Raw genomic sequence first — 25179 nt, 5'->3', positions numbered from 1 at the left:
TTCTGGTTAGTGGGAGGAGGAGGGGGAACCTAGATGGAAGGACCAAAAAAAAAAAAAAACCAACAAGAACACAAAACTGACAAGGTACTTAGACATGGGATTAACACAAGGAGTTAAAAAATGATAGTCCAAGGCACACCTCTGTGGGAGATACAGTTTGGACTTACGGCCAGGAAACTGTTCAAACCAGCACAGGGGACAGAGTTTTCAGTTGGAGGGTCCATGGAGCTGGCATTTGAGGAGAAGAAGATATGGAGAACACCTGAGCTGAAAGGGGCTGAATGGGAACATGTGAGAATGGGAGTGACAGTCTGACTAAAGAGCTGTGTTGAGGGAGATTGAATAGTGGCACAAAGGGTCACAGAGAAACGGAAACTAAAAAGACACAAGTGAGTAACTCAAACACAGAAATCACCATAAAAATCACAAGAACACAACACTAACAAAATACAAGGTCATGATCAAGAAGACAAGAGAAAACCCTAACAAAAACATAAAGTCTATAAGATAACCAGATCCTGGCAAAAGCAGCAGTGTTCTTGTAGGCAATAATTAGCAGTAATAACAGTAGTTCATAGCTTCTCCTGGTGCAGTGGAGCCTGCTGGTCAAAATAAAGTGTTGCGTTTAGCAGACAATAATTTCAGCAATAGACTCATTTAATACAAAACACTGTATGATTGGCTGTCATCCTAATCAGGAAAACTAAGGCAGAGAGCAGACAAGTGCTTATCCAACTACAATTGTTAATGGTTTGGTAGAAAAACCCTCTAATTTCTTTAAGTGGTCCATGCCACTTATTTATAAGTGAGCACATTAAGTTTTATCTTCTGTCTATGTTTTTCTGTCTCTGTTTAACTGAAGTTTAGAGAGAAGAAGACACTGCTTTCCAGAATAAGTGTGTTATTTGTGAAATAAGGTGGTGTCCTGTTTAGACCTGATTTGATGTAAATGTGTCATGACTACATTCATCAGGAAATGGAACTAGGGATTTTCAAATATATTATTACATTACATTACATTGCAGTAAGGATAAGAATAAATCCAGCTCTCTTTCATTTTAATTTTAACCTTCCTTATACCTTTAAAAGAGAGAGCTAGACGGAGGTAGAGAAGCCCTTGTAACTTCAGGTGAATTTGACCTGAAGGCCATGGGAGGGTTAATCAGGTCATGGATAGTTGGACAAAACTGTATACATGAAAATGATGGCATTTTGTCAGCTGAGATTATTACCAAAGTAAGTCCCAAATTTCGACTGAGTTTTATAGAAGAAAGTTGATGTACAGTAGAATTTCAGGCAGTTGCTAAACTGACATGATTTAAAATTTCTTCATAAATTTTTTAGTTGCATCGTATTATTCAAATAATAAATGAATCATTGTATTTTCACCATGTGTGGTTAACAAGGTTTTTTTTTACTGCTGTGTAAAAATTTGCTGATTTTAAACAGTACTGTATGTGCAGGGACAGTTGATGTTTACGTTTGTTTTCCAGACTGATTGAAATGGATGAGCTGAGCCTTTCCTTCTAGAGAGGATCAGACTATTCAAAGAGCTCAGCCAGCTCATATGGATTTAACATCTCTCTTTACTTTGTTTCTCTGTCTCTTACAGCCCCCTCCCCTCCCTCCTCCCCTCCCTCCTCCCCTCTCTGCTCTTTAATCGCTGTGTTGTGGTGCTGACGCTCTCTCTCTCTCTCTCTCTCTCTCTCTCTCTCTCTCTCTCTCTCTCTCTCCCTCTCCATGTCTTGGCTTGTATTTAAGTGCTGACTTGTGTTTCAGTGGGACATAGAGAATGAATCCATGTCTCTTGGATGTTCAGAGCAGAGGGTCACTATGACCCCTGCCATGACCCCTGCAGATGAGACTCCAGCGTGTGCAGGTGAGCTTTTAAACTATTTTTATTCAAACATTTCTCAAATCAAGCTCTCCTGCAAATGAGTCGAGTTGCTTGAGGAGGAAGAAGTGTATTTTTAAGTTCTGGGAGAGGCGAGAATCCTTTGGTGTTACAGTGTGGCTGAGTGTTTTGGTTGATGCAGGAAGGATTAGGAAAGAGACGCCCTGCCATGCAAGGAATGTTAGTTCAGCCTTAACAAAAAACCCTTAGAACAAAGAAAAGAATTGTCATTTAGAAATCAGACAGCAGCACATTTAAAATCCCTGAGTGGAGGCTAAAGCTGTAACAGACACATTAAAAGTCCCACTTATGTAGCATCTCAGTCAGTTAGCAGACACTCTGACTCATAATGACTTACAGTAAATAGTGTAAAAATCCTACAACATGGGAGGTCACAGTTTTGAGGGCATGCCAGCAAAGGCAGCAGGATTGAAGTTCATTACAGATGCATGTAAAAAGTTATTTTTTATTCATGGGAGTGTGCTGTTTTTCAGGCTGCCCTCCACAGAGAGACCCAGGATTGAAGTGTCTCAGGTTAAAGATCAAATGCTAGACATAGGAGTCTTGATTAGCTAACAGGATTTCAGTATTGTTTGTTAGGCTTAGCATTAAAATGAGACATGAAAATACTGAAAAAGGAAATAACTGAAGGAGGCACTTCAGATGGTTCATAAAGAAATCCTGAGACCTGAAAATAACGAGACAAAAATATTTAGAGCAAAAACAGTTGTAATATAAGGTGTTATGATATCTTGGATCAGGTTAGGTTTTGCAGCTGATGCTGACTTGAATAGTGAGGGGATGTCAGACAGGGACAGTGGTAGTCTCAGATGTAGTTTACTGATCCAAATATAACACAAATTTGATAGCAATATCCAGTTTGTTTTGTGTATACTGTCTTAAACATAAACAAGATTTACTATTTGTTTGCATTTTGAAAAAGTGGGGAATATTGTGAATGAAAAACTTTAAGAAACTGTAAAATTATTACACTGATTGTGAGCAATTAGTACTCAGGAATAAATAGGATCAGGTGAAGAACTTGACTGCAATAATTACTGTTGTCGTTTTTGACAAAAAATAGAAATCCCTTGGTTATTTTCATACATGAAGTCACACATTCAAAATGTCACCAACAACATAGATTCATATAAAAAACAAGTTCATATTCAAGATAAATTATAACGTTTTTGTTTTATTTTAAACTTTTATGGTTTTCTACATGTACAGCAAAACTAGTCGTGTCAGTTTAGTTTTTCAGGCACAATAGCTAAAGACTCCTGTATATATAGATGTCTATAAATTTTAAAATATTGTTGAATTAGGTTGTATGTCATTTTTAGTAGTAAATGGTATTCCTATCAAATGGAGTATAGTAAAAGGTGCAGTATTAGTTGTTTTTCTTTCAACTGCTCCCCTCAGTGGGTCACCACAGCAACCCAATTTGCACAAGAAATTTGTGATATTTTATGCTGGATGCCCTTCCTGATACAACCTGGGCTCAATCTGCAGCTTTAAATGAAGAAGACTTCGACACTGACCACTGAGCTACCACAGCCCCAGAGAGTACAATATTTGTACCTGAATAAAATGAGTGAAACTTAAAGATTACACAGTCATAAAGTGAAAATACTTGAGGAAACCATAAAGTTCTGAGAATAATCTGAAGTGTGCTATTTGAAAAAAGTGTACTTTCAGCCCAAGTTCTTTGAATTTGCCAGCTAGTATATACAGTACAAATTAACAGTTTGGACAAACTACTTAAAACAAATGAATGATGTTCCAAGTTTTCCACTGGTCTGTTTCCAAAAATGCAATTTATAAAGGTTTTAACCATATTGCACATTTGACCTAGTACATAAGTTAAGCAAAACTATTCTTTGAATTTATCTGGAATTATTCTATTTTTCTTTAAACATTCTACATAACTGTAGATGATAACTTACAGTATTATGGCAGAATTATAAATGAAATGTTTCATTTTGTCTGCTGTAATAACTGTTCTTTCTTCATAAACATTTTGCTCTTTATTACCACGTTGTGGCCAAACAAGCCAACAGGAAGTAGCTCTGGGTGCTCAGTGCTCCCAAACAAGCAAAACAGAGCTTGAAAAATCAGATCATGAAAGTAGAAGATTCTCATCTCCATCTGTTTTTCTTGCACAAACAAACTTCACCACAACCAAACTCACCAATCATCTTTGTTCCAGCCGGAGAGTTCTGGAGCCTTGGTGCTTACCAGGCATCATGACTGGCTTTGGCTCTGCAGAGAGGAAAGATTTCAGCCTTGATGGTTCCAGTTACTGGCAAACATTTATTTAAAAGGTTTCACTCTCTGTTATGGTTAACATGGTCCAAGAACCTTTGTGTGTGACTCATGGAAAGTCCTGATACTGAGTCATGTTACTGAGCTTGTGAAAAGACTAAAACAGGCTATCACAAACCTGGCTTTGACACTTTTATTAGCTCAAAAAAGTAGTAAAAAGTAATCAAGTTAATGAATGTGTAATAGTAATATTTTGTTAATTATCTGAAGATATTATTATTGCCCATTTGTCCATTTCAAGATGGCTGTTTCAGTCAACTGAAATTAAAAAACACAAAAATGGCTATAACTCAGTAAATCTGAACAGACTTTGATCTAAAATTTGGTGTGGTATTAGCTAAGAGTCATTCCTACTCACTTTTAACATTTCCAAAAGTATTAACCCTATCAGGTTTTGTATTTGACACCAAGCAACCTAAAAGACAGGTAACATTTGATTGTACACTAACTCTGTACTGGGCTAATGTGAGTTGCCTGACTGAATACTCTCAGATATTTGGTTATTTTATTTGCAGCCCATTTAAATCAATAGTTTAGGTGATGTTGCTCACTTCGGTCTAATGTGGAACTCACGGACAATTCCAAGTAGTAATAATGCCCACAGAGGTACCACATGTTAGCCCCACCACTTTTTAAGGCTTTTTCCAACACCACATTCTGATCATTCACCTGAAAAAAAAAAAACATTTTGAAAGTTACTTTTTGACAGATACAGATGATAGGAAATACTGCAGTACCAAAATGGTGCTTTAATTGTTTTCCTGTTTATAGTTGTGTCCACGTTGTTTTGCAATCAAGTTACCTCTGCATATTTAATGCTATTTTAACCATTCATAAATCAAAAAGTTCAGCTTAATCAGGAAAAGTGTGCTATGACTTTAGATTTTTGTAACTTTTCAATACTAATTTTCAAAATAATAACCTTTATTTAAAAAAACAACATTTTCCATGGAACTATATTAAGATTTCTTCAGTTCCTTCTAAAACTTTGCTCTTCTTTGACTATGCTGTAGCACAGTTGTTTGTTTTTTGTCTTCTAATGCTATCTTTACATTTTAGTTACTGTTTTGCCACTTTTAGCTACCATTCTGCTCCTTTTAGGTGCTATTCTGTTCCTTTTAGCTTTTAGCTTAAAGTTTTTAGCTTGTGTTCTGTTCATTTTAACTGTGCTCTGCTCATTTCAGTCCATGTTTTGCCCATTTTAACAACTCAGTTTTAGCTTCTTTAGTAAATTTCACAAAAGTCATTCACCACTCTGCATTCACACTGCATTTTCACAAAAAAAGGGAAATTCTCTAGTTCTTATATCATTTCTTGTTAAGACCTGGAGAATAATACTGTGATTTGGTGAGGTTCATTTGGTTTTGGGACTTATTTATATGACACATGGCATATGTGAGGGAATATGTTATTTTGGCTCACACCCCCAGGCCTTGCATCAGAGATTTGGCTTGAATCTTGAACATCAAACTCAGTCCATCCTTCTTCCTCTCCTGATATTTCTGCATATTCTCTGAGTGTTCTTGTCTTTTCATCCTTTTGGATGTACCTTTCTCTTACTTTCAGTTACATTTATTTCAGAGGTGAAAATGGCCATAAAATTCTTTGCATGACTGTGAGCTCCTTTCACATTGAGGATGGCTGTAAAACTGTTTTTGGATCACACAGCAAACCTGAGTGTTCTCTAGTCTTTGCATTAACACAAAGATAAATGATCAAACAATTAAAAATTATGACATAATTCCTGCAGATCTTTGCGAAAGTCTGACACCTGACAATGTCTTAAGTGACTGCTGTGGCTGAATATCACCTCAGGTTTTAAATAGAGACCCTTAAACTAGTCAGTCAATCTCTCATATCCTGTATTTGTTAATAGAGTGGAAGTATTCTGTTCCACAAGAACCACAGACATCAACAGTCTTATCCTAATTGATGCTAGAGCATCCTGATGTTCCAGACTACCCTTTATAAATAATTCATTTTGAAACAAAGCCAAACTGTAAATATGAAATACACTGTGTTTTCTATAAAGTTTCTACATCCATTTTTTTGTTGCAATAACAACCACTTAGAACGTAGGAAGGTTCAGATCATTTCAGTGTTCCAGGAGGATCCAGACTGTGGTTTGATGGATGTTTGATATATGTGCATAGTGACTAAATAAGCTCAGGATCCTTTCAGGTCATCATAGTTAGACCATCCATCCATCCATTTTCTTTACCAGCTTCTCCTTTCCGGGTCGCAGGGAGCTGGTGCCTATTTCCAGCCTATCTCTGTGCGAGACGTGGGGGACATCCTGGACAGGTCACAGGGCCACAGAGAGAAAAAAAGAGACAAATGACCATTCATGCTCTCACTCACACCTAGGGACATTTTTTTAGAGTTACCAATTACCCTTACATGCATGATTTGGTCTGTGGGAGGAAAAAAAAGTACACCCACGTGCACACAGGGAGAACATGCATACTCCACCCAGAAAGGTCCCAGGTTGGGGCCTTTCACTTGTGACCTTCTTGCTGGGAGGAGACAGCTCTATCCACTGTTCCACTGTATCTTAGATCATATAATATTTATTCTGATTAAAGATACTCATCTTCAATCAGCAGCAAAAGAATTACAAATTTCTTGAAAAAATGCATACTGCCTGCCACCTTTTATGCCAGAGTTTCAGACTAAGTTTGTCTTATGTTGAGAAATATTACAGCTGTAGCAATTTTGGTCAAACTTTTGAAACTCTCTTCAACTAGAAGCACTTGAAGAGCGAAAACCTACACCAAAGCCATAGGGTCATATATTTTTTTTCCAATTCTGATCACTACCAAATTTTATTCAATTGTTTTTGTGACAACCCCAACATTTCCTGAAAAAATAATCAAAATATTTTCATTAGTTTTCAAGTAATCTAAAACAATCAAACCAACACTACCAAAAACATTACCTCCTTGGTGGATGTAATAATGTTACATGCAACCTTATTCCATATTTAAATCCCATGAGATCTGTTAGCACTTAGTGTCTGTGTTGAGGGTTTTCTCTAGTTCTAGTAGTTTACAGCTACTATCACAAAAAAAAAAAACAACTTTAGCTTCATATCTGTAAAATTGACTGAGTTATAGCTATTTTTATGTTGGCTAATGTCAATGGTGACTCCAAAAGTTAATCAGTTGTAGATGTTTATCCAAAGATTATCTTCTGTCAGTTTTAATAAAACTGTCCAGTGTTTCAAATTTTCATGAGATATTTTGCTAACAGTGATACAGTATTGGTTGCAACAGTTAATGCCAAAGTTTTAAGCAAAAACCTCATGTAATATGTCATGCTCAAAGTATGTGTTGTAAATTACTCTCAGCTACTACCACCACACCAAACTTTAGCTCAAAATCTGTGAAACTGACTGAATTAAACCCATTTTTTTGTTTTTAAAGGTCATTGCCTGTGATGACCATCTTGAATTAGTTTGAAAAGTTAATGTTAATAAGTTGTAGCTGTACAGCCAATAATTGTTTTCTGAGAAATTTATTAAAATCTGTCTTGTGGTTTATGTGATATTTTGTTGACAGACAGACAGAGTTGACTCCAAACAATAATGAAGAGCAGATCTTGTGTGATCAGTTAGCTCTTGGAGTTTTTTTTATTGGGGATCAGTCTCAGCTACTACTACACCAAACTTTAGCCCAATGTCTGTAAAACCGACTGAGTTATATCAATTTTTGAACAGTTGATATACTTTCTCACAAAGAAACATTGTTCTTGGTGTCTTTCAGTTTTAAGCATTACCACAGGAGTGTATAAAATAGTTCCAAAGCTTAAGAAAGAAAAAGTCTGAAAACACTTTCAGTTTTTACTTTGGAGAACAGTGACAAGCAATTTAAAAAAATAACACAACAACATTAACACAAATTTGGTTAAAAATAAAAAGTTGTAAATTGGTAATGATCACAACTCAGACAAAAGTGAAAAACAATTGCTGAAACATCTCATTCCAATCTCATTTTTTTGAGTGATTGTTGAGACAAAAGCATGCTTTAAAAGACAAATAAAACCTTTACATGCTTTAATACTTCAGACCGAAAAAGGCACAAATTAGTAAAACAGTATACAGAAACCAAAAACAGCAAAACAGTAGCTAAAAGCTAAAAATGACGCAAATGTGCCAAAGTCGATTCCAAAGAGTGCAATATTTTTCAATGATTTGAGGAAATCTCAAAGAAATTCTATGAGAAAAAGAAAATTGTAAATAAATGTTAACAATTCAGAAAGTGTAGTTATGAAAAAATAATGTAATAGCTGTTATGTCCTTAGAAATAATTTAATCAAGAACATGCTTTATTCTCAGGTACTGTGGTTTTTAGATCTGTTGAACATTCATGTTCATCCACTGTTCAGTTCTTAGCTGAAACAGAAAACCTCCAAAGTGAATAATCAGAAACATTCCTGTGGTTAAATCATGTTTGCTTTGCTCTCTGCCAGACTGCAGATGGTAGTGATTTCAGCCTTCATATATACATTAACTCTATCAGTGCATTACAGCCTGACTGAAAATAATCAACTGTTGCTAAGTGAACTGGCAGAAACACAAAGCATAACAGTATTTTGATTCCAAACCAACATATCTAAACACGTAATTAATATGGCTCCTTGGGAAGACCACACTACTTCTAAAAACCACACTTAAGTTATGTTCATCTTGAATATTCAGTATAAAAGATGATGACTACAGTATGTCCTGTTTTAAAATGTTGACAGAGAACAGAGTGCATTCTTTTAAAATGCTTACATGTTAAAATAAAGATCTAGCCTTTTCTAAAGGATTATACTGTATATCATCTACTGCCTTTGAAGGCAGAGTTTTAGAGTACAATCATCTTATGTAGAAAAATAACAGAGTTGTAGCCATTTGTCGTCAAATCTTGAAAACAATGCTATGAGCAATATCATGTGTTATTCAAAGAAATTAGTAAACAACAACACAACAAGACTTCTAACCTGTAGTTGAAGAAGTTCTGCTTCCCACCCAGAAATCTTTTTTTAATTCAAAAACGAGAGGGTGTGGAGTTCCAAGCTTTTAAACTGCATGAAATGTTCTGTTATATAGATTCACATGCAGATTAAACTCACTTCCCTACCAATGGGGAGTCATTAACGTTTTTGTGTGCCTGGTTCACGAAATGTTCACGGAACATTTCTGTTGCATTTCTGTAACAATAGCGGATAGAGTTCAATGTGTAGCACAAAGCTGATTGTCAGTCCAAACAACTGTATGTGTATTCACCATTTTGAATGTAACTTCTTTGATGCTTGAGTCTGAAATGTCTGCATGGAATAGAAATGCATTGCAAAAGCACAGGATTACGATATAAATGTGTAACTTTTGCCCAATCTACATTGGAAAATCTTTAACGTAAACAGGGCCTTAGAAAGCTGAAAACAGAAAGCTCCTCCTCTGTTTATTTAAAGCTGTTTTTTCTCTGTTGATATAAAAGGCTCTTTAACCTCTGTCTCAAACCATCTCTCTTCTTTGTCCAAAATATGAACATTTTAGTCCTCAAACGAGTGTCCCTTATCTTTGACTGATTTATAGACATTTTTGTGTTGACGAATGTGGATTAGTGTGGCAGACATTTTAAAGCAAATTGACTCCAAAAGTTAATCGGTTGTAAATATACATTCAGTAATTATGTTCTAACAATGTCATTAAAATCTGTTCAGTACTGTATTTTATAGCATATTTTGATAACAGGGTTGATGTCAATAATTGTTGCTGAGGTTTTAAGAAAATGTATGGCAAAATGTAGAGCTCACAATATGTATTAGGGATGATGCTCAGCTACTATCAAACCAGGTGTTAGCTCAATATTTTTAACATTAGCTGAGTTATATCCATGTTTGTGTTAGCTAAACTTGATTAGCTGTGGCAGCCATCTTGAATAGGCTTCACTCCAAACGTTAAGGAGTTGTAGATGTGCATTCAGTGATTACTTTCTGAGTTTCATTAAAACCTGTCCACTGGTTCATGAGATGGTACTGACAAACAAACACAAACAAGCACAGACACAGTCAAAAACATTATTTGACTTGACTTTGACTCTGGTGATAAAGTAACAAAAGTTGTTTTAGAGAGACAGACTCCATGTGCTTTGTATATCTGACTAATGTCATAGCTGATAAGGTACTTTTTGACAAAACATCACTTCTAAAATCACTGGACTATCCCTGTAAATAATTTTCACCAGTTGTTAGATGCTTCTGGAATAATAAATAAACTGTTGGATTTACATAAGTCAGCAGTTAAAAAAAAACAAAAACTAAAATGTCTGAGGTGCCTTTTTGACTGGATGTTTGCTTCATAAAGCTGTATATGTGTATGGGAGGCAGAGACAGCAACAACTGAATCTTGTTGAGACTTTTGGCAGTAAAGCCTGCCATTATGGTCTTCAGCTCTGGTCACAGAATAACTACATGTGGATGAAAAGCTGGCAGCCTGTCCAGCTTTCTAATTCCTGGGTGTCGAAGATTTCCCTTTTGTCACCTTTGACCCTTGAATAGTGTATGGTTATAAGAAACAACTTGGGCAAAAGCTTCATGGTGAGGTGTCCCATTGATTTACAGTTGTGAAATAACAATAAAAAATCAGGTCCAAAAAAACCTAAATCCTGAATGACCTAAGAGTTTCAAACAGATCAACTGGATTTCTTTTCTTTTTTGTAAAAATGATTCACTTATCATCTGTAAAGCTTTCTCAGGCCTGTTCCCCAGGGAAACAGTTTTTCCATAACAATTTTTTTATTTTTTGTTTCAGAAAATATTCTAATAAACGCAACACTGTTTAGAGAAATGTCTTTATCCACACAGAAGCACAGAAAACAACCCAAAACACTGCAGTAGCTATGTGGCGCTGTATGACTGTAAAGAAAATACACCAAAAACAGAAAACAAGAAGTAGAGCATGCCGATAACATTTGCATGCTGTGTGCAAAATGTAAACCCAACAAGAAAAAAGAATATCCTCCAATTGTAAATTAAATTAGAGGTGGAAGAATGACCTCACTTTTTTCAAAGCTTGTGTTTTATCAAAAACGTAGTGATGGCGTTGCAAGATTCTTTCACTCTGGATCCTATTTTCAAAAAATACCATTCTGGAGCTCCCTACTACAACATTTTCATGTGGACAAGAGCTGGAAACATTGAAGAAAAACTTTTACATATTCAGAAAACAGTTCAGTGTAGATGACCTCTCTATTCATACTGAATCATGTGGCTTTGCAAGCTTTGAACTGCATGAGATCATCAACATATATGGAAATACTGAACTACATATATCAGTGGTGTCCAATCCTTGTCCTGGAGGGCCACTATCCGATGTTTCTCTGCTCTTCAGCAGGTATTTAACTTCTGAAGAGCCTGTTAATCACTTATTCATTCAAATTTGGTGTGCCACAGTAGAGAACACCTGACACATGCAGTAAAGTGGCCCTCCAGGACCAGGAATGGACACCGCTGACATACTGTATATGAACCTGGACATTTGCTGTGTTAGTTGGGTCCAGTTTCACTATTGACTGGTCCCAGTACAAGTTTTAAATTCCACCTTCTCCATGTAAACAAACAGGACTTTGCCCTAATTAAAATTAAAAATATACCTCTGATAATGTTTTTCATCTGTTGACTTGTTGATTCACATTGATCTTTCCTCGCTGCTGTACCTTCAGATATTCATACTTCTAATATGTTGAGCTGTAATTGGTTATTTCATGCTTAAATGTAAGGTAATGTAACATCATGACTGTGTGCAGGGGAGATTTAAATCCCCACATTCCTAGTGCACATTCTCTATTTCCAAAAATACAGCATGGCAGCTGCCATAAATCCTGCTGGCTTCAACTCCAGAGAAGGTATTCCTTATATTGATGCTAGAGATGCTCCATTTATGCAAGCTGAATTCTCATACAAACTAGAATCACTCCAAGACCACAAACCTCCACCAAGGCCATAGGGTCACTGTCTGCTTGGAATACTGCAGATTGTAAAGTCATTAAAATGTGAGAAATGAATGCTGATGATTTTTATTTGCACATTTTTCTTCCATATTTTCCACACTATCGGGCAAACTGGATTGTAAAACGCACTGTCAATGAATGGTCAATGAAAGAGTTGGAGGTTTGATTCCTGGCAGGAGTCATATGTCAAAGTGTCCCTGGGAAAGACACTGAACCTCTCACTGCCTCCGATATGCCCCATCGGTGTATGAATGGAGTTTAAAACACGGATTAGTCTCCATAGAATGATTCAGTCAGATTAGCTTTATAGAGATTCAGTGCTGTATGAATGTCTGTGTGGATGGGTAAATGAGGGCACAGATTGTGTTGTAAAGCACTTTGAGTGCTAGAAAGGCCCTATATCTTGGCTGAAATGCCGATCACTGACAATCAGTGAATTTTGAGCCTTAACCTACCTCCTCACTGTGGTTCTGCTGAGGTCTGATCAACCTCTGGAGCCACCCAAAGATGTCTGGCCACAGCCTTGATCTGGTAAGATACCTGAAGAGAAAAGCAATGTGGGTTTGACTATGATACTGTAAGCTTATGCAAGTTGATAAGAAAACCTTTCATTTCTAGTACAATACTTCCTTAACTAATCTGACAATCTGGCAGAATTATTACCATCCTTCTGACACCAATTTCAAAGTTAACTATCAGCATAGTCTAAACTATCCAAATTATTGGGCTTGTGAAACCTAAACATATATCCTAATTCCAAATATCCTGTTTAAAAGATTCTTATGCTTTAGATAAATTTATACTCATAGTCATAGTTCAGATCTTAAAGGGTTCATTCTTGTTTCAGTGTTATTTTTGTTAAATCATTGTGTGAATATGAATATGCCTAATTCAGGTTCAGATAATGCAGAGTAATTACTTGATGCAAAAATCTGAATATTATTTACAAATTTCCAGTGTTACTTTTTTTTTTGTTGTGTTGATTTGATTGTGTGCTTGTTGATTTTATTTATATTTAATTCCCTGTAATGAATGGAATTACATGTCAGTTAAAAAAAAAGGAATTACATGTCAGTTATGGTAAGAGTTGGATGGTTAAATACCTGGTTGCCTCAATGCAAATAAATACAGTAAGTCCTGGGTTTCTAACCTGTCTGGGGCCTTTTTGTATCAAGTTTATACGTGTTTTCACCACTTTTTAAAACATAGCAACAGTGAAAAACTCAATTTACCCTAGAAAAACACCTTTAGTTTAATAAATAACAAAAGCCATAGCGATAGAATACTGGCATCCTTGAGAAGCTAAAAAACACATTGTTTGAAAATTTTAGTTCAAATTTAAGCAACTTTTGCTTTTTCCTTTTTTATTTTATCCTCTCTCATCAGGATGATTGATGGTTGACACGCTTGGACCCCAGAATGCTTGTGGTGCCAGTGGGCGGGGCATCCTCCTCCCACCATATAGTACCTGTTGCTTTCACCTGCTCTTGGCTGTTCTTGTTTTTCCAAGCCACCTTTGCTCAGAAACCTGCAAAGCTTCCACTTATTAGTCGGAAGCCTTTTATTGCTGCCTGGAATGCCCCTCTAGACATGTGCACCATCAAGTACAATATCACAACCAATCTTGGTCATCTTTTTCATATCCAAGGAAGCCCGCGTGCTGACTGGACGGGCCAGAATGTGACAATTTTTTATGCAAACCGGCTGGGCTACTACCCCTACTATACCCCGCAAGGCAGTGCCATTCATGGTGGCCTCCCTCAGAACTGCAGCCTGGACCGGCACCTGCTCAAGGCCTACCAGGACATAATTCACTTCATTCCTGCAGAGGACTTCCATGGCCTAGCTGTCATTGACTGGGAGTTCTGGCGACCTCAGTGGGACCGTAACTGGCACAAGAAGGACATCTACAGGCGTAAGTCAAAAGAGCTCACCATAAAAGCATATGTTAACATGACAGCAGCTCAGGTAGAAGCACTGGCTCGGAGGCGGTTTGAGAAAAGTGCCAAGGCATTTATGCAGCGGACTATCCAGTTGGGAACATACCTTCGGCCCAGTGTCCTTTGGGGATTTTACCTCTACCCTGACTGTCACAACTACAATCTCCATGAGAAGAACTACACTGGCCTCTGCCCCCTTCTCGAGAAGCTGAGGAATGACGAGCTGCTGTGGTTGTGGAACAGCAGTACGGCACTGTTTCCTTCTGTGGCGATCAGGAAAAGTCACACCAACAGTATCAGTAATCTGCACTTCGCTCAGCACAGGATCCGGGAGTCGCTCCGCATTGCCTCACTGACCTCCACGGAGTATGATCTTCCTACCTATGTGTACCTTAGGCTAGGCTACAGAGATGATGCCCTGGCCTTCCTCACCACAGTGAGTAAAACATTTATTAAGTGATTGATGTTCAATATGAAGTACGTAATATGCATACATTCTTTTGTTTTGACCATATGAGCAGCATGGGAGCACTTTACTTAGACATGCACTTTCCTGATAACACTTAAATTTTAGTTCAGCCTGTCTGAAAACAAAATATAAAAGGGAAGGTATCAAAATCTTTGACTGACCTGAAATCTTTGTGAAAGTAAAGTTCTGATTTTAACCAAAATTATAAAAACTTACAAGCTTTTACAAGCTTTCAGCTACAACCACACCAAATGGCAGCCTGTAAAAATGGTTGAGTTATAGCCATTTTGTGTATTCTGAAGTCAGCTGACTGTAGAAGCCTTATTCAATTAGTTCACTCCAAATTTTAATCAGTTACAAATGTTCATTCATTGATTAATCTATGTAAGTTTCATTGAAATTCATCCAGTGGTTCATGAGCTGTTTTTACTAACAAACATGCAGCGTTGACTTGAAATAGTCAACGCAAATTAAATAGCTAATGAAAGATTTTGTGCAATCTGTTTGCGCTCAGAATATCTATTTGGGATCAGTCTCATCTGTAAAAATGGCAGAGTATTAGACATTTGTGTGTTTTTAACATAGGACGGGTGTGGCAGCCATCTTTAATGGAGTGACACCAAAAGTTAATTAATTGTAGATCTTCTACAAGTTTCATTATAATTCATCTAGTTGTTCATGAGATATTTTTTGTATTAGATGAACACACACACTCATACACAGACACTGTCAAAAACATTATCAAATTTAAATGTAACATTTGCTTCTGATACAACATGTTATTGTTTAATTTTAGTACAAAAACAATTATTCTTTTAACTTCGATGATGGAAAAATTTTGTAACTTAACACAGCTACAGAAACACAAATTACACAGTGCTTTCTAAATGTTTTTTTCTTCACACAGCTGGTTTATCACTGTGTAGAGTAGACATGAACATCAGATTGTCAGTTGTATTCCAAAAAGAATCTGATGATTCAGCTTTCTGACCCTTTTACTGGCTGCTGCAGCATGCCCTCAACAAGACAATTACTTTGACAAGTGAGCAATCATGTTCCCTGATGGAGACTATGGTGATGAACGCTCTTTCAGAAAGCTGTGGTTGCACTAAAAAAAAAAAAATTAAAAAAAAATGTATTGTTTTGCTAAATTCACAAGGGTTGTGCAGACTGGAGGCTTTAAATAACATATACAAACACTCACAGAGATGAACTTTGTCCTCTGGTGTCCCAGAGGCCTTTGGTGTTTATTAGTTCAGAGCAAAAAATGATAATGAGGTCTACCTGCAGTGTCACAAGCTGACTTACTCTGAATGTTGACTGACCTTTTAATTTTTTACTGTAGGACTATTAAAAGTAAGGTGTGCCAGTGTAAGACGTGTCATTTTGTTCCTGCTGACATATAGTTATCCCCGTTTCGTCTTTAGCAGCAATCTGTTTGTCCTTGTCTTTGCATGTATGCATGTGTTTGTTTATCTATTGTGTTCTCAAAACATCTCATGAACCACTGGACAGTTTTTAATGAAACTCACAAATGGTTTATGTATATCTACAACTGAATAACTTTTAGACTCACCCTGACTCAAAATGGCCCCAACCAATTCAATTGACATTAGCAAATAGAAAAATGCCTATAACTATTTGGGTATTTTAGATTGACAGACATGAAGCTAAATGTTGGTGTGGTAGTAGCTGAAAGTCATCTTCAACACATACTCTTGAGTGTTTAACATTGGGTGAGATCTGTGCTTGAAGGAATCGTCTGCTGATCAAGCCAACAGACGGTACATTCAGCCTCGGCGCCATTGACATTTGCAATTTATCTATGACACAGATGAAATGTAACACGGACATTATTCAGTTGAGAAAACAGCCACAAACAGAACAAATTGCATCATGCAAAAGTGTAAGGGTTCGACATTTGCTAATGTAGCATTCTTTTACACAGGTTTTTAGAAAGTTGTTTAAAAGCCTGGAAAATGAAAAATTAGCACTTGTTTGTTTAGCCAATAGCCTAGCTTGGATAACTTTTGCCTCTTTCTCTCCATGTGTCATGATTTTAGGCAGGGATTTAGCCCACATGCAGAACACACTCAGGAGCCAGGAAATAAGATAAAGATTTACTGAACATAGTGAATAGTGTACTGGAAGCCAGGAACAAAGATACTGGAGCGGCAACTGTGATGGGAGACAGGATTAGTTGGTGGTTTGTTGATGGCGATTATTTTATTGGCAGAGGTAATGCTTACTGGAAGTTGAAGATGACTTTTCCCAGAGGAGTCCAATGTATAAGTCTGAGTCCTGTTGTGGTGGAATCCAGTTGAGTTTGTGATCCAGTGGTGTTGGAGGGTGAGCAGGGTTCAGTCAGGAAGGCACTTGGTCTATGAAGGTCTGAGTCTCTGAACTATGGAACCTGGAACAAAGCAAGGTTGCATGAAGCAAAGTCCAAGAAGTTAGTTTGGTCTAGAGGTAACTCACATACCATACATGTAAAACGCTCTGACGGTGAAGTGTTGGCTGCAGCGTCCTTTTAAGCCTCCCTTGATGAGCTGATTATTAGAACCACCTGCTGGTAGCTCCTCCTGATGACAGGCACCCTCTGCTGGATCTCAGGTGGAAATAGCAGGCAAAAAACAAAAACTCCAGACTCCTGACACTTTGACTGATTTTACAGATAATAAGGTGATAACTATTGATAACTATTAGACAGAACACCACTTTAAAGTTAACTGGACTATCCCTTTAAAACTTTGCTAATTATTGAATTCAAATCTATCTGTCTGTTAGCAAAATATCTCATTAACTGTTGGATTGATTTTAATGAAACTTTCAGAAAATACTTTTTTGACACATCTACAACTGATTAACTTTTGTTGTGAACCCAACTCAAGATAGATATTATTGCTAACTGATCTTTGACAAATTAAAAATGGCTACCAATCAGACAATTTTACAGATACTCAGCTAAATCTGATGAGCCAGTAGCTGACAATCATTCACAACACATACTTTGAGTGCTAACACATTGCACAAGATCTCCCTAATTCACATAAGATTGTGCATATAATTCTTTTCAGGGTTTGACCATAACTGCTGTAACTCTATCCATCTATCTATTTTCTTTATTCAATTTCTCGTTTAACCTTGATGCCTATCTCCAGCAGTCATTGCGTGAGAAGCTAAGTATATCATGGAGAGGTTGCCAGTTTATCACAGAGCCACAGAGAGACAAAAGAGACAGACAACCAATCACACTCTGACTCCCACCAAGGGACAATTTAGTTATCAGTTTACCTAACATGCATGTTTATGGACTGTAGGAAGAAACTGGAGTACTCATAGAAAATATGATCTAGCATAGCATTTGCATATTGCATATGCAAATGCTAGATCTTTACTTCTTTTGTTTTTTTTAAACATAGGTGGGTTAGTTTATTCAAATACCACATGTAGCCATTTAATTAATAATGATGAGTTCTATATCAAAACTTTTAAACTTCTATTCTATTCTAATTTTTATGACAAAAACTAAACAGTTATAAACTTATTGCAATTTAAATGCTGTTGTGAAGATAGCCTACAGCAGGTTGTAAGTAACAAAAGGATATTTGTTTGAGGTAAATTGAAATTTTACTGCAAAAGCTTCATGAACATTTCATCTTGTTCCTCTGAAGAAATGCTTACATGTTTCTAATGCTTACAGACTTTCAGTCACAACTTTGACTGTAATTTTGCATATGTCCATCCTTACATTTTTATCTAAAATAGGGCTTAGACAATTTATTGATAAGGTGATGCAATTTTTTTAAAATAAATCACACAATAAAATGTTAATAAAAGTTCTTTCCTTTGAAGTACTTCTGCTCTCTTACTGAATCTAAGGAAACTAACTATAAATTTATTCACTTCTGCCATCTGGTGGAAATTCACAAAACAATAAATGCAGTTAAATGGCTGTTGTGCAAACAGCCAGTTTTAGAGGTGCTTTTTTCAAATACAATATTTACTTTATATAACTTCATATAAATTAAAAATTTCAACCACAATTTCTTAAATACTGAACAACAACTAAAAAACTCAAGCTGCTGCTTTATATGTGATAATCATGGGCATGCGATGTCTGTCCTTTGTGTTTCCCACAGAAAGACTTGATCCATACTATTGGGGAGAGTGCTGCTCTGGGAGCTGCAGGCTTTGTTATCTGGGGGGACCTTAACTTGACTTCTTCCAGGGTAAGCATTCTTAGCCCTCTGACTGTCTGCATGATGTAATGAGCTTTTACAACGTTTTATTGTGATGGAAGTTATACTGTGTACTTTTGTTCACAAGTATAATGCATGTATATTTAGTCATATTAAACTTTCACAAATAGAATGTCACAAGGGGTTGTTACCTTGTTCATTAAAACTTTGTACTGCAACTCCTGACAATTTATACATAGACAACAGAAAACATGGATAGATATATACTGTAGATTTTCAAAAGAATGGCCCATGGCACTTTGAATCAGATAATCAGATAGTGATCCCTGAAAACATGCTTCCTCCTAATTCTTCCATTGGTGATGTCCGTCAGCACAATTAAACCTGGCATTGTTCAACAATAATATGCAACTTTATGCAACTATTTATGACTATGTGTCATTATCTACATGTTGTCGACCTTAGGAATCATCAAACAAGACTTGTTTTGAATTAATATGCTGATCCAACACCATTTTCTTCTCAGTGAGAATGAAGTGCCCCTTAGACAATTCACATGCATTTTATGCTTCTCAACTGTCTGTGTGCCTTGAAACTGTGGGCACTGATGCATGTTTTACTACATCTATACATGACAAAAATAAAAAAAAGTCTTAGATCTTTCATTGGATTGAGGTTGTTCTGATCATTTTTTAGGTGTGTTATATGTTATGTTTTATTAGGTTAAATGTGGTTCAGTTTCATTGTTTGGCTTTAAACCATAAATGCTCAAACTCATGAGAAAACATTGTGCTCAAAAGCCTCTTGATTTCAGTTGTGCCCATTCTCTGTCTTCTGACCTCTGACATCAACAAGGCTTTTTTGTCCATCCAAATGCCACTCACTGGATATTTTCTCTTTTTTGGACCAACCTCTTTAAACCTTAGTAATGGTTGTGTGTAAAAATCCCAGTAGATCAGCAATTTTTGAAACTCAGACCAGCCTGGGGGTTTTAAAGGGTTTTTGATGTGCTCTATTTAAGACAATGTTAAATATCCTTGTCTTCTTATTAAAGCCAAACAGTATACAAAGGTTTTGCTGTAGCTGAGAAACTAGAGTCTGCAGCACAAATGGAAGCATATATCTGTCATTATTATTTAATTGGTCATGATTGGTGTTGTAGGTTAGGTTCATGGTGGAACTATGATTTCATAGTTTTCAAAAGGTTGAATTTTGACTGTCCAAATGAAAAAAGCAACAGTGACTTTTCAAGAATTTCTCACTCAAGAACCCACTCTCAAGAAATACTGTTAACAAATTACAATGAAATTCTATATAAATTAATTCTGATGTGTAAAATTCTTATGATGACAAAAAAGAGGAGAGCAAATTTTTGTTTTGGAAAACAATTCAAACCTAAAGTAACTCCAGTTTATGCAAAAGTTAGATTTCTTTATATGTTTATGATCAGTTCTCCTATAGAGAGGTGTTACATGGATTGTTGGTCTTGTTGCAACATATTTTATGATGAAGCGTCAGACTGATTTATGATTGTTGTGTTGTTTTCACAGCATAACTGCACTTTGGTAAAATACTTCTTAAGTCACCGCCTTGGTGAGTACATCACCAATGTGACCCGGGCTGCTGAAGTCTGCAGTGACTTCCTGTGTCAGGGCAATGGTCGCTGTGTTAGACGTGACCCCCACGCCCATCATTACCTCCACCTGAGCGCAGACAATTACCAGATCCATTCCTCGGGGGATGGGGACTTTACTGTTACTGGATGGTCATCGCAATTTGAGCTGCAGCTACTGTCTGAAAGGTTTCGCTGTCACTGCTATGAAGGCCATGAAGGAGACGGATGCGACAGCTTAAACAAAGTAAGGGAGGATGATGAGCCACGAAGTAAGCAAGAGGAAGACGAACAAGAAAAAAGAAGGACAGAGTGGGAGGATGAGCAGGGGGAACACTGGGAGAGCAGGGAGAGTAATGCCCTGCCAATCAGCTGTAACCATCAGCTGACGCTCTTAATGATTCTATTGAACTTATTGCTCAGAAAGCAGGTTGAATAAATAACATTCAGTCATTAACAGTTGGTACTTTTCAAGACAGAGACAATGTTTTAATTCAATATGTTTTAATTCTATGACAAACATCAGTCTAACATGAGCCTGACAACAGCTAAGACAAGAATAAAGCCAATGTAAAGACAAATACTTCATTTTACATAAAATGTTTTTTTACTTCAGTTTTGGACTGTAACTACATTGCACCTTTATGCTTTACAATACAATCTGTCCCTATTTAACCATCCATACAGCACTCTACTAGAGCTCTACAGATCTAATCTGAATAAGAGAGTGAATAGAGAGTGATTCTATCCATACACCGATGGGGCATGCATAGGAGGCAATGAGGAGGTCAGTGTCTTACCTAAGGAGACTTCTACATGTGACTGCTGCCAGGAGTCAAACCTCTTATTGGAGGACAACTGCTCTAACTACTGAGCCACCTGACAACCATGTACCAATTCAGTGCAATTCAGTTTATTTATATAGAACCAATTCACAATAAAGTCAAAAGAAAAACACAGGTTAATGACAGCAATAATTTCATGGGTACACATGAAGAAAGAGTAAAAACAGCAGCAGAGTGAAGAAATGTGGTCAGTTTGTCCTCCAGCAGTCAAGGCCCATGGCAGCATAACTGAGGGAACAGCTCAGGAAACCCAAAACCAACCCTAACTATAGGATTTATGAAAAAGGGAAGTTTAAGGCCTAGTCTTGTCAGACTCACAGACAGAACTCTAACAACAGCATTTTTGATTAAAAAAGAATTTTTAAAGAGGTTTTTGGACACCCAGATAATAAAGAATTACAATAGTCTAGCCTAGATGCGATAAATTCATGGGCCGGTTTTTCTGCATTATTCTGAGACAAGATGTTTCTAATTTTAGTGATATTGGAGAGGTGAAGGAAAGCGGTCCTGGTAATATTTTTAAAGTAGGGGTTAAAAGACATATTCTGATCTAAAATAACACCTTTACATTAGAACTGTTATCTAAAGAAGATGTCATCTGTCATGAGGCAAGTTAAACATAGTAAAAAAAAAACACTGCCTTGTTTTGAGTTTAAGGCAGAAAATTAAGAGTCATCTAGGTTTTTATGTCTCTAAGACATAATAAGACATTCCACCAGCTATTTTTAAATAAAAGCATATTTATACCAAAATTCTTTAAAAAAATGTTCCTACATGCAAACTAAACAACAGCATGCCAATAAAATGTGTAAATAATTGTAAGTGATTACAAATACGACATTCTACAGTTTCTTTTAAATAATTTAAAACTTAGTCAATATTAAAAGCATGCATGTCACCCACCAATGCTTTATGGCAAAGGTTTAAACTAAGATCATTTTATACTGAGAAGTGATGGTGTTGTAGCCATTTTTGGTCAAGTCTTGAAAATGACATACACAATTTCATGCAAGATATTACTGCTTGCAGTATGTGTTGAGGAGGGCTGTCAGCTATGACCACATTAGGCTTTAGCTCAATATCTGTATATTTCACTGAGTTAGAGACATTTTGTGTTGGCTAATGTCAAATATCTATGGTGGCCATCTTTAATTGGGTTAAGTTGAAAAGTTAATTAGTTGTAAATGTATATCCAATAATGACTTTCTGAGAGTTTCATTAAAATGTGTCCTGTGGTTTATGGAATATTTTGATAACAGAAGAACTGGGTTGGCTCTAAAAATTCATGCAAAAGTTTCAAGCACAAATGTTGTGTAATGTGTAGCAGTTTAAATATATGTGGGTGGTGATTCTCAGCTACTACCACACCAAGTTTTAGCTCAATTTCTGTACAACTGGCTGAGTCATTTTTGTGTTTCCTAAGGTTGCTAATCTGTGTCAGCCATCTTACATGGAGTTGACTCCAAAAGTTAATCAGTTTTAGATATATTCCAGTCCCTCCAGGATTTTGCGGGCATTTTTTGTGATTGTTATGGGCTAAAATGCCTGATTTCGCAGGGCATTTTCCTAAAAGTTGCGATGAAAAGTTGCGATTTTTTTTTTTACTAAAATCAATAAAAAACCACAGCTTTTAATATATAAACCAAAAATACTTCCTAGTTTTGTAAGATAATTACCAACAAACATTAACATTCTCAAAAGGTGCTTTATTTGAGAACTTTGATAGCTTATAAACTGACATTCATGACCATTTCTGGATTGTCCCTCGTCTGCAGCTCTCCTCACATGTTTTGCAGGCACAAAGTGTTTGTCGAAGCGTTTATGTTCCATGATTACACTGCAGGACGTGCAAAACAGCTTCCCCCCCCACTCTCGTGCAGCTGGGTAGGAAACTGGTTTGCAACCGCAGTGAAGTTAGTTTTAAGTTGGATATTGGATATTCGTGCTCCGCGGAGTTAGCAGCATCTAGCTCACAGCTGACCCGAAACAGGAACGCTAATGTCGGCCAGCCATTCTCTGCCGTCACCTTCTCTCATGCGCGGTGGTTCACTTAGGGACGGCTAAGTCAGCGCGAATATCCAATATCCAACTTAAAACTAACTTCACTGCGATGTTTTACTGAAATCTTTGTGGGCAAATATGAAGCATTAGCGCACATTTTGGCTTCGGTCGCTGCTCCTGCATGCTCCTGGCAGTCTGATGTTAAAAGGATGTGACGTCACATCTCTTCTTCGTGATTTATTTGGGGTTATTTTGGTTAAAGTTGCGGGAAAGTTGCGGTGTTTTGGGCAAAGTTGCACAAAGTTGCGATTTTGCGGGGTTTGCTTGATTTTGTGTTAATAGTTGCGATCGCAACATCGCGAAATCCTGGAGGGTCTGATATTCAGTGATCATTTTCTGAGAGTTTTAATAAAGCCTGTCATGAGATATTTTGCTAATCCTACAGACAAACATATGGGCGCACACGCACACACACACACACACAGGCAAATACATCATTGAGCCTTTGCTGGTTACTACATGGTTTAGGCACACATGCTAGTGTCAAGATAGTGTGATGTAAAATATGTGATGTGTACAACTACAGGAGGCTGCACCAGGTTCCTCTGAAGCTGACTGAATTTGTCATATTAAAATGTTCTCATTCACAAAGTGGTGTTTCAGCTCAGCTAACTCAGAAACAATAGGAATAGTCATTTTGAGTTGGTCTAGTTTCAAGATACAGAAATCATGCATATAACCTCAGTTGTTAGTAAAATGTGTCATTTTTAAACCATCAACATGTCTTTTTAACCACTAGAGGGTGCTTGTTTACCTCAGTTGAGATGTACATGTACCACAGTTAAATAACCATTGATTTATGGAATGGACAAATGCTAGCACATTTTGACATTCCTTTGGCAAGTTTTTAAGGTCAAAGTTTGTGCTGAGAAGCAGACAAAGAAATTATGTGTCAAAAATAAGAATAATTAGTGCAAGGGGAGGTGGTCAGAAACTGATGTCTAAATTAACTGTATTAATTGTTAGTTTAGGGGCGGGTGCAGTGGTAGCTTGTTGGTCAGTGCCGCAGTCTTGTAATCCTGAGGTTGCAGATTCAAGTCCAGGTTGCAGCAGGAAAGACATCTGGTGTAAAAACAATTGCCAAATCATTCATGCGAGTTCGCTTGCTGTGGCAACCCCTGAAGAAGGGAGCAGCCGAAAGAACTTACTTACTAATTGTTAGTTTAGAGGAGCTATTTTTAAAATGCAACATTTTGTTGTATTTTGAACAAGCATGGCGACTCTGCTAAACTTATCAAAAATAAATAAATAAATAAGTGCAGGAAGGGACTTCTGACAGATCTACTCGAAATAACTCTACAAAAATGTGAAGCTTTTATTTTATTTTGTTTTATTTTATTTTACAAATGATGTGATGTTGTGTAAAGTAGATGCTGGAAGCATACAGTGCTCATTTATTAATTTAGCTCATGGCCCATTTGTTCCCAGAATCAAAATAAAAATGGCACTCTGGGAAAGAGAGGTAGTCTGGTAATTTTTGAGGTGATGATCTGGCTAATAGTTATCAGTTCAATCAATCAATCAATCAAATTTTATTTGTATAGCACATTTCAGCAGCAAGGCATTTCAAGGTGCTTTACATAATTAAAAAACAAAATAAAAACAGCATGTGACATTGAATAAACAGTAAGAAAGAGACAAACATCAAAAACCCGCACTCTAACCCTAATTTAGCCATTAGCAAAACTAAACAGGTGGGTTTTAAGTTGAGATTTAAAGGCACCCAGTGTTTCAGCTGTTTTACAGTTTTCTGGAAGTTTGTTCCAAATTTGTGGTGCATAGAAACTGAAAGCTGCTTCTCCTCGTTTGGTTCTGGTTCTGGGGATGCAGAGCA

General features: G+C 36.8%; 1 protein-coding gene across 1 annotated transcript; it reads left to right on the top strand.

The window, feature by feature from the left end:
- Positions 1-1754: 1754 nt before the first annotated feature.
- LOC108247456 (hyaluronidase 4) lies at positions 1755-21054 on the top strand. The gene is made up of 4 exons (XM_017435592.3): positions 1755-1879; positions 13603-14592; positions 18768-18857; positions 20378-21054. The coding sequence occupies exons 2-4, from the start codon at positions 13636-13638 to the stop codon at positions 20876-20878; spliced, it is 1548 nt and encodes a 515-aa protein (XP_017291081.1). The 5' UTR covers positions 1755-1879; positions 13603-13635; the 3' UTR covers positions 20879-21054.
- The last annotated feature ends 4125 nt before the right edge of the window (positions 21055-25179 follow it).

This window comes from Kryptolebias marmoratus, linkage group LG17, assembly GCF_001649575.2.
Source record: "Kryptolebias marmoratus isolate JLee-2015 linkage group LG17, ASM164957v2, whole genome shotgun sequence".
NCBI lineage: Eukaryota > Metazoa > Chordata > Actinopteri > Cyprinodontiformes > Rivulidae > Kryptolebias > Kryptolebias marmoratus.
Note: the sequence above shows the minus strand (reverse complement) of the source record. Positions and strands in the feature narration are given on the sequence as shown.

Excerpts from the sequence above, each read along its gene's own strand:
- LOC108247456 (XM_017435592.3), top strand. The coding sequence starts at position 13,636 with ATGCTTGTGGTGCCAGTGGGCGGGGCATCCTCCTCCCACCATATAGTA. Across the intron at positions 14,593-18,767 it reads CCCTGGCCTTCCTCACCACA|AAAGACTTGATCCATACTAT; the intron begins GTGAGTAAAACA and ends TGTTTCCCACAG. Across the intron at positions 18,858-20,377 it reads TTAACTTGACTTCTTCCAGG|CATAACTGCACTTTGGTAAA; the intron begins GTAAGCATTCTT and ends TTGTTTTCACAG.